Source organism: Lingula anatina, chromosome 6 (assembly GCF_051362555.1).
Source record: "Lingula anatina isolate TDL-2025a chromosome 6, LinAna3.0, whole genome shotgun sequence".
NCBI lineage: Eukaryota > Metazoa > Brachiopoda > Lingulata > Lingulida > Lingulidae > Lingula > Lingula anatina.
Genome location: NC_141772.1, coordinates 15211555 through 15230562, shown reverse-complemented (window position 1 = coordinate 15230562; position 19008 = coordinate 15211555). Strand labels below are relative to the sequence as shown.

The window sequence follows — 19008 nt, the reverse complement described above, 5'->3', positions numbered from 1 at the left end:
AAAAAATCAATTGGTAGATGAAAACACTTTGGATAATATTTGACAAGGAATAATATTCATCATTTTCCTTTTTAGACTTTCTATCGCTAATGTCAATGTTTTCGAGATCTTTAATGCTATAGAACCGGATGTAAACTCTTGTACGCATTTCTTTGAAGAGTTCCATTCTGTCAGCGCTGAAGTTATAAGGATTCCAGGCTGCCTGGTCATCACCAGTTTTCATTTAGGTAAGCATTTTTGAACGTATATTTCAGCTTGGGATTTCTTAAGAAGCATTCGTCTATATGAGGCTTTATTTGGCGAATTTCAGCTTAATGTTTATGTTCGGCATTTTAGATCTCTTGCCGACATCATCATTATCACTCATCCAATGCTCGTCATTTTTCAGTCATAGAATAAAAAACCGAGTCATTTTATTTTTATTTCAATCTAGACGTTTGGATTTTACCGCTAGAAAATGACAACTTTGCCAGAAATTTGTCGTAATTACAAATTGTGTGTACGGGTTTGGTTTTTATCCCTTCTAGTACTACTATAATATAAAAGTCTATATTTAGATTTCTAAGTGCTTTGTTGAAGCAAGGAGTTATAACTCCTTGGTTGAAGATTGAAAATATAACATTAATATCGCCAATTTTTGTCATATTATGAACAACAGACTGGCGTATCTTAATTTGTGCCTTTTTTGAGGAAAGTAGGTAAAAGAGATTTGACTCTTTCTACTTAATTAAAAAGATGGATTATTAATATGTGGATTATTGATATCATATGTACAGTAAGGAATTAACAATCAGAAACAAAATGATAAAATAACGAAAAGTGAATCCAAAAACATGAATCTAAAAATTCAGAATAATTTGTTTACTATTTCAGAATATCACCAGGTTAGGGAAGGTTTATTTGTCAGTCGGAATCATAGGCTTATTTTCATGAATTTATTTATTTATTTATTTATTTATTTATTTAACAAAATACTACGAAGTCGGGCATGGTATTCTAAGATATTCTCAGATGAGTTAAAAAAAACTTGTGAATAACTAGATCATTCTTGATGTATGATTCAACCAAAGCAGGAATATAAATTTTGCAAATTGACAGGGGAGAATCACTTGACTAGCAAGTGTAATAACTTTTCAAATATCTTTTTATCTAATGCCTTTGATTTATTGTTTGTTTAAGTATGACTAGAGCTCATAATGCTATTGTGCTGGTTTTTCCCATGTGCTTAATTATTTTATTTACTCTACATATCATTTACCTTAGGCTTACAATATATATTATCATGATAAAGAATGTTACACTTATCAGTGTGTCAGTTATGATTGAAGAAAATGAAAAATTTTGCTGTGCATATTTTTAAAATTTTCACTGTTTTAACTCAGTTATGATTTCTTTAATTTTGAATATGTAGAAAATTATTGAAAACAAAATTATTTTCATAATGAGCCCAGATGTTTTTCAAGTATTCTTTGACCAAATCATTCTTTTTGTTTGCCTAACATTCTGAGTAACTTTTAATCATTTTGCCTGGCTTAAATCACCCCACAACTCTCAGTCCATGAATAAAATATAGATTGTTTGAAATATGTCTAGATAAAAGGATTAAAATTACATCTTGCTTGACACAAAAATCAGTCCAACATAGGTAATTAGACAGATGGTTTGATTGATAAATTAATTAATTAGCTTAGATGCAAAATATCCCTTTGTGCAGAGACACGTCTTATTAAGAGAGCCCAGGATGCCCGTATTGTTTGTCTATCGCCTGGTTCTAGGTACGTTTCTGATTGAAATCTGACCTTGTCAAGTGGGTTGTGAGTACAGGACCTGTCTTTGTCTGGTTTGGATATGGATTTATGTGATTGCTTGAGTTTTTTTTCCAATCAGAGATTCTTCCATTCTAGAGTGTAAAAATGACTGGTTTGGCTGAGCGGTTCCTCTGAACTAAAAAACTGATGATGACTTTCTGCACAGTTTGCACTTGTTCAGCACTGTGAATTGGTTGGCACATTTTTAAATTTAACTAGAAAGCACTCCGAGAGCACAGACCTCGGCCAAGGCAGCGATTTATTATTATTATTGATTGATTATTGATCCGGTCACCACCAAAAACTAATCATCTGTTCCTTGGCCCACTTCTGACAGTTCCTGAAAATTTTTAATTGGTCCATAACTTTTTGAGTTATGTTGATGACAGACAGACAGACAGACAGACAGACAGACAAACAGGGGTGAAAACATAACCCCCTTGGCGGATGTAAAAATCAATCCATGGTAGTTTGTTTAAATATTAAGGCTCTCTCTCTTCCAGTTTTTTCTTTGTTAAACTTAATTCTGTTGTTAAATTGTTGATTTAAAAAAGAAAATACTTTTGCACATTTTAAAAGCCATTATGTTTCTAACCCTGTACTTTTCAGTGCACTTATAAATGTAAATGGGTATTTTTCCGCAGATAATTGCCATAAATAACCTGTAATAATCCCAATGCTGAAGAACTTGCTAGTAAATTTTATGTGTGATATGTTGATTTTAAGGGACCTGAAGTAAGAGTGAGAAAAAAAATTGTTGATTTTTCCACAGATTCTCAGCAATGAAGTCCCAAGCACACGAGTAACTCATAACTCGAAATGTACTTTCTCTAAATGTACTATTGTGGTAGTCACATTTTTTCTCTTGGGTAAAGCCAAGTGAATGTTTACAGGCATTCCTTACATTTTCACATCGTGTCAAATTGCACATTCTGAGTGGGGAGGTAATAATTTTATTTCTGAAGAAGAATGACGTATACTTATACATCAGCACAGGTTATTATAAATAAAAAAGGAAAATTTAAGACACTGATGATGATATGTATCATCCCCGTAGTCCTCTGTGGTACTTACTCCATATGAAAATTTAATTTTAATTGACTACTCTACTTAACGCTAAAAACTTGATAGATTTCAGAAATTATTTGCTAAGTTAACATTTCATAAAATAGAATTGATTTGACTGGCTGTAGTCAAATACATTTGTAGAAAAAATTATGAAAAAGAAGTGATTAGAAAAGAAGTGGTTAAGCAAAAAAAAAAAATTGCTGTTGCTACTCCACTGATAAATATCTTTTTACTTACTTTTTATGTTTTAGTAGTTTAAAGTTAATTGTTTTTATTATTTTTAAATTGAATTTGAAGTAAGTTTATATAATAGATAAGCATTGCAATTTTTTTTCAATTTTGAATAGTATACTGCATATAGTGGTCAACATAAAGTCTAGTGAAATGAGTACAACGTTATACACTGTACAAGAAGTCATGAATATTATTTAAAAAATAATAATTCTATGGGGTATTTAATGGTATGATACTCTCTAAGTAAACCATAAAATTTTAAGAAATAAGTCTAAACCAATCATCATTAGTCAAAGTTCATAATTTTTGTTCATAACTTCATGATGATTTGGAGTCTAAATTCTAGGTTTTTTTAAACTACATATTATCTCCTTATTCTAGTCCTACATTTAACAAAGACCAAACAAAATTATTTTAAAACATATTAGATGATAGATTAAATCCTTAATTAAAAATTAAAAATTACTCTGGATGGAAAATTAGTATATCTACCTGAATTAAACAGGTGTACAGAGATATTACATGTAGCATGAAAAATCAACTGATTCAGATACAGAACTGAACAAGGTACAGATTTTGTTTTATTAATGAAGATAGAAAAAAAATTAAAGATTGATTATTCAATAAATGCATCAATTAATATCAAAAAGCGCTATCTATATCTCACCTGGCAAGTTGTGTTAACAACATCCATTCTTGCTTGTCAATTAGTGGCATTTGAATAGTGACTCTTAGATCATTTATGATCATGGCTTCTCCTAGGTGTTTTCAGATATTTTGCTTGCAATTTGTCGAAGATGAAACGAGATTGTGCTTTTGATCAGCAACCTGTCATTTACCTGTGATATATACCGGAGAGATGATCAGTTAAGATAATTATTGATTGCAATTAGTCTAAGCTGACAAGAGGCCAGGCTGGCAGTGAACAATACCGAGGAGGTTTAAAAGGAAGGAAAATGGCAGACTGACACTTTTATTAGTAATGCACTGTATATGAACAGATCTGAAATAAACCACAGAAATGGCCATCTGGTACAAAGATATATAATAAACCTCATATATATATATATTTGGCCTAACATTAAAGACAACACATACTACTCATTAACCAAGTAAAAAGTTTAATTCTTCATTGAATGAATGGTGAAATGTGCTATAAAATACCTTGTTTTTATTGTTAATGTATAGGTTTGGCACACTGGACAAATTTTTCATCCGTAATAAAACAGTCTTAAAGTAATATTTGTGTCAAATTTGAAAGATGTATGTGTTATAGTTTCATGTGAAATACAACTTTAGAGGGCCAATTTCTGTCTGCAATGCAAAATGAACACCACCATATACCTGATATAATTTTCAACAATTACACAGCTTTTTTTCCCTTTTTTGTGGGTTACACAGACATGCTGAAAACTATTCAGAATGGTCGGACATTTGGACCGGCAGTAATGAAAAATTTACCGGACCAAATGGATTTTTGTCGGACCAAAAATCACCCTATTCGTTTGAGACAGAAACTACCAGTAATATTAGGGTAGCTTACTTTGTTTGTGAGTGTGATATGTTTGAAATGAGAGGGAAAACGCTTTGGGTCTTATATAATTTTATTAGTGAAGTATGTCGAATTATGGCTGTGAATTCAAAATTGTGGCTCATAAACTCTTGTCGGTCCTTTGGACCGACCAAGTCCAATTTCTTACTGGTTCAGACAAATTTTGCCGGTCATGACTGATCAGACCGACAGTTTCAGCATGTCTGGTTACATATTACATATTTAATAGGGAGATTGATTTAAGACTGTATTTTTTTTGTGCTTATTTGTTTAAAAAAGGAGAAAACTTACAAAAAATATAAAATTAATATGAATTTATTATGAGATAGAATTGAGAATATAAAGAGTTGGCTTTTATTTGGAGGGCAGAAATTAAGGGCAAATCTTTACTTCCATCATAATTGATGCTTGTCATTTCTACAGCTTCTCCCAAGAGATGCCTCTGGGGGCTTAAATCCAGGCACCAGCGCCGGGCTTTTTCCTGGAAATCGGAATATATTGTATTGTTTTTAGGTGGGCCCTGGATTTCCAGGGCTCTCAAATTTTCAGGTGAAAATCAATGAAGATGAGACCACCTCTACTAGAAGTGGCAGCACTTCTGGTGGAACACTTAGGGCCCCATTAACATTTGACTTATTTCAAAGGTAGAATATTTATTTCTGCCAGCAGTGTGGGAGCCAGCCGTCAAATTTGACAGTATTTCTGACATCCAAACTTGATATTTATATCACCCAATTTACTGTCTGGAAGCAAATTTTAGGAAAAATCTCGTTGGCTTTGTAAGATCCAGATCTCAAACTATAGCCAGACAAGCCTAACCAGCTAATTATGATCACTGATTTGAAGCACTCAATTTGAATATCAGTTAAAGTTCATAATTTTTGAAGGCCTTCCTATGTTTTTTTTTTCTGTTCAGTTTGAGAAAATGTGCATACTAAGTAAGCATTGCTTTTTTTTGTTGAGATAAATTTTAATTAAGCTCAATTTCATTGTTTCATTGGTAAACTCTGTATTTTTACCAGTCTGGCTTCACCATCTATATTATTGCTATATATTAGGTGATGTTTTAGTATATGGTCTTCCTAAAGCTTCATTCATGTAAGTGAAGGGTGCAGGAGTAAGGGGGGTAAAATGTGAAGGTCCTTTTCACATCATGTAGAACACTTCTGTTTTGATCCATTTTGACTGGTCCTGTTATGGAAAATGTGAAACACTATTAAATATTATGAAAATTTATTATTATTATTATTATTATTATTATTATTATTATTATTATTATTATTATATATAATCACACTTGGGGGGGGAGTACATACTTTCACAACAGCTTGGGGTATAGAGCAATCAAAATTCATCATATGTGATGGCTCTGTTAAGTAAGATAACTGATGTAATAGCCATGATGCTGAGTTGTTAAAACAATTTCTTGAAATGGTAGGAAAACAGAAAAATGTATTGCACAATGTTAAAAGGGCTTCATCATGACCTTAATCATGTATGTACATTAATTAGAATTTTTTTTATTAGACAAACATGTTCTTTCTGACAGAAAGTCAACTCACTTTTGAAATATTTTCAATATACATCTTTTAAGCAAAATGTTACTTTCCAAAGTAGTTTTTAAACATTTTTGGGGCTGGTGTACTCAGTAATAATTCATATTGTTCAAATTTTTTGAGTAATATCTGGAAATTTTAGATCCCTGTGATTACCTTGATGGTTGTCTGGTTTACAATCTCCAAGTCCATGGTGTTAATGTTAACAACTGTTACAGTAGGAGTAGTAGTAGTGAATATGGTCTGTGCTCACCATGTCATCCAAGCAATATTAGCCACTAAAAAAAAATGTGACAGGGCTGAAGAAGAGTCTTTGTTATTTGGGGTTCATTTGTTGTAAATTAGAAAAAAAAAAAACAGTAATGATTGTATGCCAAATGTTCCCTCACCCTCACTTTTCAGCCTCACTTATAAAGGGAATATGAAGCATCTATTTTTCAGCAGTAAATCATGGAACATTTTTGATCAGATATTGACTTTCAACACCATGATTTCAGCAAAGACTACTCATTGGCCAGACATATTTGCCAAATGATAAAGATGATAGATTTTGGTCATAAAACTTTATTGGAGTATTTTTTCTTATGCATGTGCTTCTTTTTGGATAATTTGGAGCCAAAAATACGTGCTGCGATTAAAGTTTTATCTTTCTAAACTGAAGTGTCATGCACCCTTATAAAAGGACATTAGTAATGTACTTTTATAAGGGTGCATGATACTTCAGTTCAGAAAGAAAAAACTGATTAGAAAGTGAAGGTTGTCTGGTATTTCTTTTTCCATGAGCTTTTATGTACCAGTATCTCTTGGCCTTTATCTTTGGTTAATTTTCTCTGCAGGCTCCAAGCATGCAAGCTGCTTTTACTGAGTGGTTATTTCTGGGAGATTATACATAAACGTAATATGAATATACTGTGTTGAAAGACAAAGACAGTCTAGTAGAGTAACATCAGGTAAAAGTACTAGGGCGCAGATGGAAACTTTTTTGTTCACTTTAAACGAAGCCAAGGGAAAATAAAAAGAAAAGTATATAATGAATTTTTTATTTGCCCACAATTATGCATATTTATATGATTTTAAAAAGCATGTATTATTGCCTTATGCCAACATTAAAAAGGTTATTTTTGATTAAGCAAATAAAAATGAAGAAATGTGAAAAAAAAAATCTTTGATAATAATAATATACGTGTCTTTTGTATTTAACCTTGTTCATGGGAATTGAAAGTGAGAGTGATGTTATTGTTTTGAACTTGACCTTTCCATGAAAATAAAAAATTATGATGCGGGCTCTTTTTAGACTCAACCTTGAATGTTGCATTTAGGGCACCTTTATGTATACACAACTAACAAATTACATCAAAAATCAGGCGAAGCTTAGACTGGTATGGATCGTAGGAAACTTAGTTGCATTTCATAATAAAAAATCAGCACCGTATTTATCTTAATCTCTTTTTCTCTTCGTTTGTTCGTTTGTTGATTGGTTTAAACTGGAAGGTCTTTCAGAGCAAACTGTGATTGCTTAACAATGATTTTTACTTTCAATGTTAAAAAGAAACCATAACAGCACCAACCTGCTGACTACAGGCATTATGAGCATCTGCATTGTTGATGAAACATTATTTGACCGCCATTGCCAAGTGGAATTTACGGGGAATTTACGCAGCGGAGTTGAGCAGTCCTGACGAAGCCCAGAAACTTAATTTGCTTTGTGCAACAGACCCCCGGAAACATCAATTTACCAGACAAAGTATGCAAAACAAATTCCTGGGTCTGGGTCCCAATATACCCTTCCAATAACAAATACTACATAAGCATGTGTGTGCATGCGTGCTTTTGTGTGTGCACACATACTCTGCAGGAGTGATGCAGTGGTAAAACCTAGCAGTGCTTTGTGCATATAAGAACATTTATGTTAAGAGAAAGCGGACTGCTATAGCTGCACAAAACTGTTGGTTGAAACTTCTTTTTTTTTTTTTTTTTTTCTTTTGCATGATGTGAATGTTTCCTGGTATGCATGCGTCCTTGGCGCCATCTTTAAAGATTTATATTTTGCTTTAGTATCAGTTAACTGCATCAAGAAAATGTGTCTGGAATTAATGTATGGAGGTTTTGTCTGTAGGCACAGTTGCATTTTTTTTTTTTCAAAAGTTTGCCAGCTTTATCTGGTTTATCTCCCATGCACTTCTTTATTTATACAGATGTACTTATTATTATTATTATTATTATTATTGATTTCTTTTATTCTCATATTTTATACTGTAAATACATGTTTAAAACGTATAGTGGTTCGATACATTTCAAGTAATGTAAAAGTATTGTTGGCAGCCCTTGCAAAGAAAATACAATGTTCATGCTTATAATATAGGCTGTTTGGAATGAAGAGAACTGTTAGTTTATTCGAGTGTGCTACAGTAATTATAGGTGTGTGTTGTACGTCTGTAAACCAGTACTAGTTGGGGATCGCACAGACATTGCATGCACACGTTAGTTTATTGTGTGCAAACTCAGTAAGCAGATGCGTGTGCATACTAGAAATGTGTGCATATATATATATGTTTGCAATGGCATGATAAAAATGTGTCAGGTACTAAAATATAGATATGTCAATTAAGAGATTAATTTCAAGCACTGGAAGTGCAACTTCCCTCCCCCTTCTCCATATCTCTTCGTAGGTGATCTTTGTGCACATTAGATATTGTGGAGCAAGCATAAATAGTTCATTTATGCACATGGATTTTTAATCTGTTTTTGTCAAGCTTGGGAACAGAGCCCCATGTTATTCCATGCATGTGTTACATGTACATAGATGATATTCACTGTACGCCGTGGTCTGACCTTACTGTGCATGAAGACATGTTGGCCGCGTTCACCCTAGTTCCAGTCTGAATCATGGGTGGACTGAGACTTAAAGGAATCTCTATCTCTGTGGGTTTTAATTGCAGTTAACTTTGTACTGATTGTCAGTTTCATATCACACTAATAATTTTATTTTAAGTATCTGCCTTACCCCATCCCCAGTATCTCACTGACTTTCTTCCAGATTTATTTTTAGGCATGTGATTTTGGATAAAATTTCAATCTGAGATCTATAACTAGTACTTCATCTCATATTTTAAAAGATACAAAAAACAAAGCAAATATTTGTTTACTTTTGCAAAATAATTATTGAATAATTTAGCTAGAGTAAAAATAATTTGCCGTGTGTTCACGAAGGCTACTTGCATCAGTTTAGACAATATCAGTTGCGAATTCTTTTAGTTTTGTGTGAACAGACCTGTAGGTGACATTTAGTTTGGGTGAAGAAAAGCTTGTATTACATCTGGGACAGCAGGGTAAGGCACCAGACCATATTGTAAAAGGTGACACACACTATCTTTTACACTGACACTGTTTTCACCTGTATAATTACTAACTAGTAGAGATGTCAAGACACATGTACAAATAGGGTACAAAGAAATGGGCCTAAGTCTACATCTGGTGTTGACTTAGTTTTCACCTGTGTTTAGGGATATCAAGATATATCAAGGCATGTGTACAAAATGGGTGCTGAGAAACATGTCACTATTTGTTTGAATATTTGTTATTGATGCTACAACATTACGTAATTTTAATTAATTCAACATTATCTAATGCTATATAATAACTAACACTATTATTTTACTAGGGACCTTTCAGTAAAAGTGTCTGCCACCGTCCAAATTTAAAACACAATTTTTTTGTTTTTCCTTCAATTATATTTTTGCTGGAGTTAATGAGAAGAAGTAAATGTGTCTTTTCAGCCACATTCACACCAGAACTATTGAAGATTAGGAATGGGACTAGAATATATGCACACTTGTGATTAGATGATATGTAACAAGACTCCATATTTGTGATGGTTTTAATAACCTTGGATTAAAAATTGGATCTTCAGATTAGGCTTTTTTGAGAAAGTGGAGAGTAAGATTGAGCATTTGTTCCAATATAAGAGTAGCATTCATGTCAATACATGCAGACTGCCTCCTATGCATAGATTATTATTATTTATTCATGTATTTTATTTTATTCTTTTTTTTTTCTTTTGCTATTGTACTTGTTTTGCATATGCATGCATCAGCTTATGAATAAATTGAAAATGATAGCGTTTAAGATCCAGTTTTATCATACTGGCATTAAATTGGATCGGAAAATCATTTGCCTTGTTGGCAAAATTGAAGTTGGAATTTAACGTAGTAAACAAACCTAGTAATTTTACCTCTCTCTTTAGAAGGTCATTCGAAATTGAAAGAATAGTTTACTCATAGTTTGAGTCAATGTCAATGACCTTTTGGCAAACATCTTACTAGATTCAGTCATAGCATACCTGCATTGATAGTTTACCCAGATTATGTGATGTATTTGTCTAGAATCCCGGAATCCTTGCTAGAATTTCTAGTGAATTCGAGGAGCTCATGAGAGCTGCCACCTAGGGCTCCGATCAAGTCCCCCTGGCTGTTTTATTCACACTTACAATTAAGTATAACATGATTCCCCTGCAGCTTTCCTTACAGCTTGGAGAGTTGAGCCGTTAATAACTTAAAGGCCTTGTAGCATTAATGATACAGCCATGAAATGAGAGAAAACGTGAGATATTAATGTCAGGAGCAAAAAAAAGGTCGTTAAGTATTATTATTATTATTATTATTATTATTGCCTCTCTTAGCTTGAATTTATTGTTGTGGATATTTTTAAAAATATGATTTATATTAATAAACTTGTGCATCAAATACATGGTCAAATCTAAAACAGTTTGAATCCCCAACAACTGCGCAGAAGACATGTAGATTTCTACCTCCACCATTATATAGGCAAATGGAGTTTTCTACCTCCACATTATATAGGCTAGGGAGGCTGTCTGTGGTTCTGCTTGTATGTATGCTTGTCTGTTCATCTGTCAGCAACATAAGTTCAGAAGTTATGGACAGAATTTGATGAAATTTTCGGAAACCGTCAGGTGTGGACCAAGTAAAAAATGAGTACTAGTAGGTTTTTGTGGTGTTTGAGATAACAGTCTAGATCATTAAGTTCCATTTGTTGTCAGCCAATCTGTTTGTCTGTTGAGCAACATTATACAAAAAAGTTATGCATGGATTTCAGTAAAATGTTCAGGATAGGTAAGAAATGTTCCAACTTTTATTGTTCGAAATAGCTCGGATATGCCAGAAATTACAGAGTTTATGTTATTAGCTGCTACTGTATTGGAGGATAGGAGTCGTGAGCTGACCATTCCTGAATGCTTGTTTGTTTTTACACTTATATATCTAGAGTAGTTGAAAATATCACTATGGCATACATTTGGTTATGCAAACATTTTATAAGAACATTAGATTTTGGAAGTGATCCATTAATTAATTAATTGATTAATGAGAATTGAGCCATCTTGGCAGAGGTCTGCATTCTCGGATTCCTTTTCTAGTAGTTTCAGAAATATTCTGCAGAAGCTCTCTAAAAATGTGTCGTGCAGTAAAGAAAAAAATATATTTCATGTCAAAACTTATACCATAAACAAGTTCATGAACAACATCAGCTTGCTTTCAGCAATTCAGTATTGCTGACATTGCATGTTTAAACTTAAGATAGTCACAATCACAAATGGTTTTTAACATGCAGTTGTTTTACTCAATTTATATAACTATTTGTAATTGCTGTCATTAAAATTAGATTTTATTTGATACGAACTTATTGTTCTAGATATGATAATGCTTTGTTTTTTATGTTCTCTGAAAGTATTAATATTGTTTTTTATGTTCTCTGAAAGTATTGTGACACAGCTAAGCAGGTCATTTAGTAATAGATTAAATTTTCTGCCTTTTTGTAAATAGGCTTCCATCACACACCTTATGCTTGTTTAATTTTCATGTTTATTGTAATAAGTACTTCTGATTCCAGGTTTAAGTAAATAATACATATCAATCAATTTGATGTTTTGAAATGTGATTAATTAATTAATTACTTGAAAAAATTAAGAAAGTTTTACTGTGACTAACAAAAGGTAATTAAGCATTTCTACAAGTATTGGTCAACAGTATTATGAATTAATTTTAAGGCGAGTTAAGATGATAGTTTGGTAATAGTTTTACATCTCCTTCCAGACGCTCAGAGACCATTTTCATCGTAGGCAGTCACCTAAGTCTCCAGGAAAAGAGGATGCAAATACAGAAGATCATTTAATATGTAGCTGCAACAGGAAGTGATGATACAGGGTGAAGAAGAAACCAATGACAAAATTATCATCTTCATCTACATGCAGCAAGCAGTTTCCTTTTCACAACGAGTGCACATGGGTTTTTCTCTCCAAAGCCACAAGAACAAGAAAAAGACATAACAGCAGTATATGAAGATCGGCATTGTTGATGCGTAGTCTATGATGTGCAGCAGTAACTCTCATGTATTCCTTATAACACAGCAACATAATTGTTACCCAAGGGCGCCTTAGCACCCAAGCCTACAACGTTGCAGCAGCAACCCATGATTTACTTTTCATTTTTTTTATGAGCAACAGGAGGAAGATTCCAAATGAATATGTGAATGAGTGTGCAATCCATCGTGTTTTTGTTCTGCTTGATGGTGAAAATTGCTGTTCAATGAGGATACGACATCTGTACCAGTGCCGTCTATACAGTGGCAGTCTTTGCTTTACAGCAATTTGTTTGCAGGTGAATAAGTAAAAAAAAAATGAAATTTATCAAAGGTGAAACTAAACAGCAGTAGCCCTGTCTGTATTTAATTCCCATTACAAGACATCTAAATCAGGGTGCAGCATTTGCTGTACTGGCATTGTGATAGGAACAGCCATTATTTTAAACACAGAGTTATCAGCAAGTGAATAGGAATACTGAATTGAACTGTGATTGTTGCTGCCCTGTTTTTTTTTATTTGTATTCAGAAACAGGATGTGAAGGCTTCATTGGTGAATGACATTTTCCAAGAAAGAAAGTCTACTTGGTTTGTTCCTTTTAATACAAGACTAACTGTCACCAATGGTAAAGATTTCGAATTTGTTAAATGAAAGTGCGCAGAAAAAAATCCATTTTTTTTTTTTAACAAATGTAATCTAGAATTCGGAGGCAAAAAATGTCACATTGACCCTGACAAGAGAGAACACTATGTTCAACTTGGAAATGAGTGCTCAGTTTACACAAAGAGGATCTGTGTCCTGCACACTATTCAACCACTCATGATTTTATGCCAGCTACAAATGTAACTACATTAACAAATGCAACAACTACAACAACTGCTGCAGTTACAGTAACAGCAGCTGTGGAGCTTTTGACAATGACGGCATCTGTAACAAGTTATACCAGTGCAGTTGTGTCGAGCAGAGTAACAGTTCACACGAACTTAAGTACAATGACAGGGTTCAGTTCAGACAATACCTCCCTGGCGCCAGAGCCGGAACCTGAACCTGGGTCTGCCTATGCTGAGCCTGAACCCGAGTGGGAGGAAGCCAGGGAATTGTGGGGGGCGGCGTGGCCAATTCACTTGTATGGAATTGGTTCTTTATTCTTACTCCTGGCTGTGTTTTTACTTGTCAGCATAGTGAGGTTATATAGAAAGAGGAATCTGCTTAGCAGAGGATATTTTCTTTCCCTGACAGGGTTAATGTTACTCATGGCATCCACAAGGACTATATATCTTCTAGTGGATGGTTATAATGCTAACAACACATTCCCACGATTTGTCTCATATTTTTTATACACGCTGACTTTTCCATGTATTACATCCGCATTCAGCATCTTATTTCTTGCCTTGCTTCGAACCACCAGAATGCAGCTGCTGTCTCCCAAAATCCAAAAGGCAAAATATTTGGCTGTTATTATTGGCAGCCATTTTGGATTTTCTATACTCACAGACATCATAGTGGGCTATTTCGTCAGTGCGAAACTGATGCTTTTTCTCTGCCAGCTGGCATTTATATTATGGGGATTCCTGATATTCATTGGATATTTATATATTTTTCGAAGACTTTACACAGCGGCACTGAAACGCCAACGAGGGATGGAGAAGCTAGCATCAAGGCATATTGTTCACACATACGGCCGAGTACGCCCATTCCATAAATCATATCAGTTCACATTAAGCCTGGCTGTGAAACTTGTCCTAGTGGCAGCTATACTTGGATGTTTAAGTGCAATGTTGAAAGTGTATGCTTTGGTTGGAGTGTATGGGGTGTTCTCCACCCAGACTCCTGAACCCTGGCCGTGGTGGGCCTTTAAATTTTCATTCAGGATACTAGAACTGTGTCTGTGTGCGACCATGTCTTACGTTGCCACTCAGCCTTTCCGCTACCACCATAAGCCGAACAATGACCACTCTGCTGACAATTGCGGCCAGTCGTGCGGCATATTGTATTTCTCACCCTGTCGGAATTTAGTAGAATGTAGTTCAGTGGATCAACAGGAGGTGTCGAACCTCCATTGGGACGACGGCAACGACGACGACCTCAGCAGCTCTCTGGGATCAATGGCGGAAGAACACATGGTAACTGGAGGAAGTGGAGGCAGGGAGGAAGACATCAACATCATTCACGATGCTGGCCCATTGGTTCCGGAAGAAATGCTTCCTTTAAATCGCTATGCAGGGGTGGACATCCATCAACAAGTGGGGGACTCGCCATCTCCCCTCACACCCAGTACTTCCTATCTCAACAGCCCAGCCAGAGAAAACCCTACTGGGCCTGTGTTCAAGTCAACCATTGATGACTCTGAGTTAACAGCAGAACCTGTTATAATTCGCCAGCTCGACAGTGAGCCCCAGAGTGGTATTGTTGCCAAAGCAAAGGAGGGCGGGAGTTCTCATGCCTGTCCGTCCTCCACCCACACACATCACCCCAGTGCCATAAGCTGTCTCCAGGGTGAAGATAGCTCAATGCCAAAAGAGCCTCCTGCAAATGAATCTCCACTGGAACCAAAGGTATGATTTTCTTTGAAGTACAAAACCACAATGGTAAGGTTTAGGAAAGAAGGTCACCAGCGTGCTGTGAATTTAAACAGATATTGCTAAGTTACATTTGTATTCAGATAAATTGGTTTGCAGCCATCTGACATTGAAGGAGACTTGAAATGTGCAAAATATTGGTGCTGCTTAAATTTGTTTACAGCCTTTTTGTCTCAGAAGTAAAGAAGAAGTTTCTGCTATTCCAAATGAAAATAAACTTGTTTTATTGATGCATTTTTAGGTGTTTTTAACATTGTTTGATCATCGTGTGTTTGCAAAGCTTGTATTGAAACTGAAGCAATCTATATAGAAGAAGGCATAAGACTTGAAAGCAGTCAAAAAGAGATTAAATGAGAGATCAGATTATTTAAAGATATTATCAATACTGGGTTCATTCCCATTTTATTCCAGACAAGTAACTGTCACATACAAATTCTGACTTTTTTTATTCAAGGATGCCTCGACTGTAGATAATGGCTCGATGCAGAAGATTTGGGACTCGGACCAAAATGGCGACCTTAAACCAGGATCAGAAAGGTCAAACAATGGAAAAACTGGTGCTGTATTACCGGCTGAAACAGATTTGGATACTCAGGCAACAAATACCACAGGCAGCAATACAGAGGCAAGGGCCAGGCAGTCTCCTCCAGCACTGTCTCAACAAACACAATCCCAACTACCGCAATCACAACTGTCACAATCAAAACTTTCACAGAACAAAGCTGTGAAACAATCACCGACTAGTGAGACTTCCAAATTTAAAACGAGTAGCCTAATGAAAAGAAAAAATAACTCGAGTCCATCTAAAAGCAAACGGAATAATGACAACAAGCAGAGCAGTCCCGAGTATCCACATGATAAATCTATAGATGCTCAGAGCAGAGTGTTACTAGGGTCTCAGAGCCAATATGGCTACTCAGTTCTTAACAATAGTCCTAGCCCAACACAAGAAGTGACTCAGCAAAATAAGACCAATACAAAGATGAACATTAAGAACAGCCAAGCTGTGACGGCTCCTGTGAAACCAGCAGACAAACCCAAACACCGATTTTCTTTCCCAAAGCTTCTCTTTAGAAGTACATGTGATTCTGAATTTAGAAAAGCAAGTAAAAGCAGTGAATCCTCATCAAAATCAGACTCTGACCTTAACTCTGGTATCATTATCACGCCGGAATCGTCGTCCAGTACTGACCAGAACACACTGGAGGAAGAAGTAAACGGAGTCCGTATTGCAATGGATAGGTTGAATTCACAGTTACATTGTGATGTTTAGTTGTATAAGGCTAGAACCTGGACTACTATACGTCTCGTTAATGTTTGACCAGTGGTTTTACATAGACCATTTTGTTTATAAATTTGAAAAGTTTTTGTTTGTTTATTTTTAATTGGATTTTATTTATTTATTTATTTATTTATTTATTTATTTATTTATTTATTTATTAAGAGTTCTAATTATTGTTTTGCGTAAGATTTATATGGAAAATTGGTCAACTTGGGATTGTCAGCTTTTCAACTGATTTAAAAGCTAAATTTCAAGAGAGAGAAGCTACATTATATTGTTGACTTATTACGATCTAAAAGAAAAAATAATACTTCAGTGTTTTCTTTTTTATGTTGTGATAAATAGAGAAATAAGAGTTGTATGTTTTGGTGTATTTATCATGTGTATACTGTTACAAAGGTCAGTTTACCATTTTGCATTATTTTATTTATATTTATTCTTTACAATCAGTGGTATGGGGTATATTTTCATGCTTTCTTTAAGTACTGATCATATGCAAAATATCGTCATATTTGCTTGTATATTTTGTGTTCTTTTATGATTAAAATTTAAGTGCTGGGCTAGGAAATTTTTATTTTACATGTTTTGAATATTCGTTGTTGTTACAACATTTTTGTTCCTGTTTTTAAATCTCATTTTTTGAAAAAAAAAATTATTTATATAGAAAAGGTGAAAGTTTATTCTAAATATATTGCTGTGTAAGTTGCGACACCTATAAACAGCTGCAATTTTTTGACAAGTGAATAAACTAGAATACATAATGTTACCGTTTTTATGGATTGGGTAATCGCCTCTTTCTGATAGCTGTGAAAAGATGTGTAATTATTCAGAACCTTCTGAAGGGTAAAGTTTATTTGGTTTCTGCACGCTTCAGAACAAGGTATTATTTATAATGATTTATTTAGATATTTAGTTTTGAGTCTGTTCTCGTTTTGCATACTCAAATTGGTACAACACTGTAAAACATACATAGATTTGATTTGATTTCGCTTTTTAAAAGAAAGTTTTATTTATTTTTGATTATTTATTTAATTTTTCATACAGTGATACCAGTAGGATATATTTGGAAAGCTTTAATCGGAGCAATGGTTTTGAAGTGTCTTGAATAGGTATCTAATTATTTTATGATATAATCTGAGAATGAACAAATATAAATTCAAAGTTGTAAAAATGATTATTCAAGAAAGTGTTGTTGTGTGTGTGTTACAGATCATTATTTTTCTTATATATACAAAAGAGTATGTTTTAACCCTCTAACAAGTCAAAGCAGTGAATTGAGGTGTTATCCTCTGTGGTTTCTCTGAATGATCAACAGTGGTTTAAGTGCAACAAAAAGATTTAAGAATTTTGTTGCTTATTATACAGTTCTCTATATTTATGCTTTTGCACCATGTGATTATAGGCTTTTATAGAGTGTGTTTTTGTTGTAATGTGATCATGTGCTTGGCAGCCTTTTTTTTCTATTTTGTTTTTTGAGCAGAGATTTTTGCTCTTTGATGGCCTATCTAGATATTAATGAGAAAGGTATGAGATATTAATGAGAAAGGTATGTCTGATATAAATGGATATCATTCTGAATGTGTTCTTTTGTTTTTTAATACTTTACTTGAATTTGTCTTATATTATTTGGATATGTTATGAAATTTTGTATTTGGGTAGCAGTGGACCTTGCAAATATCCCTCTAGTCAAAAAATAAAAAAAAAGAGTACAGAAAACTGTTCATAATGTGCAAAGACTTTTTACAGCTTGGAAATGTCATTTTTGTTGTAGCCTACTACTTATTGCATTTTTTATTATGAGAATCTCATTTTCATTTAGTCTGTGATCATACGTAAGAACTTTATGATTTTTTAAAGCAATAGAGAAATAGCAAGCAAGGGACGGTGCTGTTCCATCAATAGAAAAATAATTGTGTGAAAGAAGTCAGCCATTGTAATAAAAAATATTATATCCTGTTTGCTTGTTCGTTGCTTCTTACTTTTTTGCCGTATAACCAGCGTCCGTCTTGTTCTGATTTGAAATTTTATTACACATCCGTTCATGAGCGTGGAATTGTATGAAATATCATTATTAAATTGTTTAACCTATTAGTGTGTGTTTACAAAAAGTTACGATGATCGTTGCGCTTTCGTTTGACTGTCTGCCTGCGTTGTTGTGACAGCGATTGCTTGCTTGAAGCGGCGCATCTGTCGCAATGAGACAAGCCTTTTCCAAACTGCGTTCGCTTGACTGAAATCAAAATTCGACACTATTTCTTCAAAGGTCCCGTGGGGAAATTATGAGAAAAGAACAGATTTGAGATTTGATGCAACTTTTCAATGAAATTTGGTGGGGTCCTTGAGACCATAGGTCCCAACAAACTTGCAATGCAGTATTATACGATGCAGTCCCACTTAGGCTTATTTAGATATCAAAAAATCACTACAAGATATTGGTTTCAAATTGAAATTTGAAATTAACCGAAATAAGCCTATTTCAGACTAAATTCGGCAGTCCTTTTAACCTCCTTTCCTATTCAACCGCTGGAGAGTAGGCTGTGATTTATGAAATTAATT

The 19008-nt window shown here is 34.2% G+C and overlaps 1 protein-coding gene across 1 annotated transcript; it reads left to right on the top strand.

Moving 5' to 3' along the window:
• Positions 1-54: 54 nt before the first annotated feature.
• On the top strand, positions 55-18410 carry LOC106152343 (uncharacterized). Its single transcript, XM_013525890.2, has 3 exons — positions 55-227; positions 12326-15146; positions 15625-18410. Exons 2-3 carry the CDS (start codon positions 13419-13421, stop codon positions 16441-16443), a joined length of 2547 nt encoding a protein of 848 aa, XP_013381344.2. The 5' UTR covers positions 55-227; positions 12326-13418; the 3' UTR covers positions 16444-18410.
• The last annotated feature ends 598 nt before the right edge of the window (positions 18411-19008 follow it).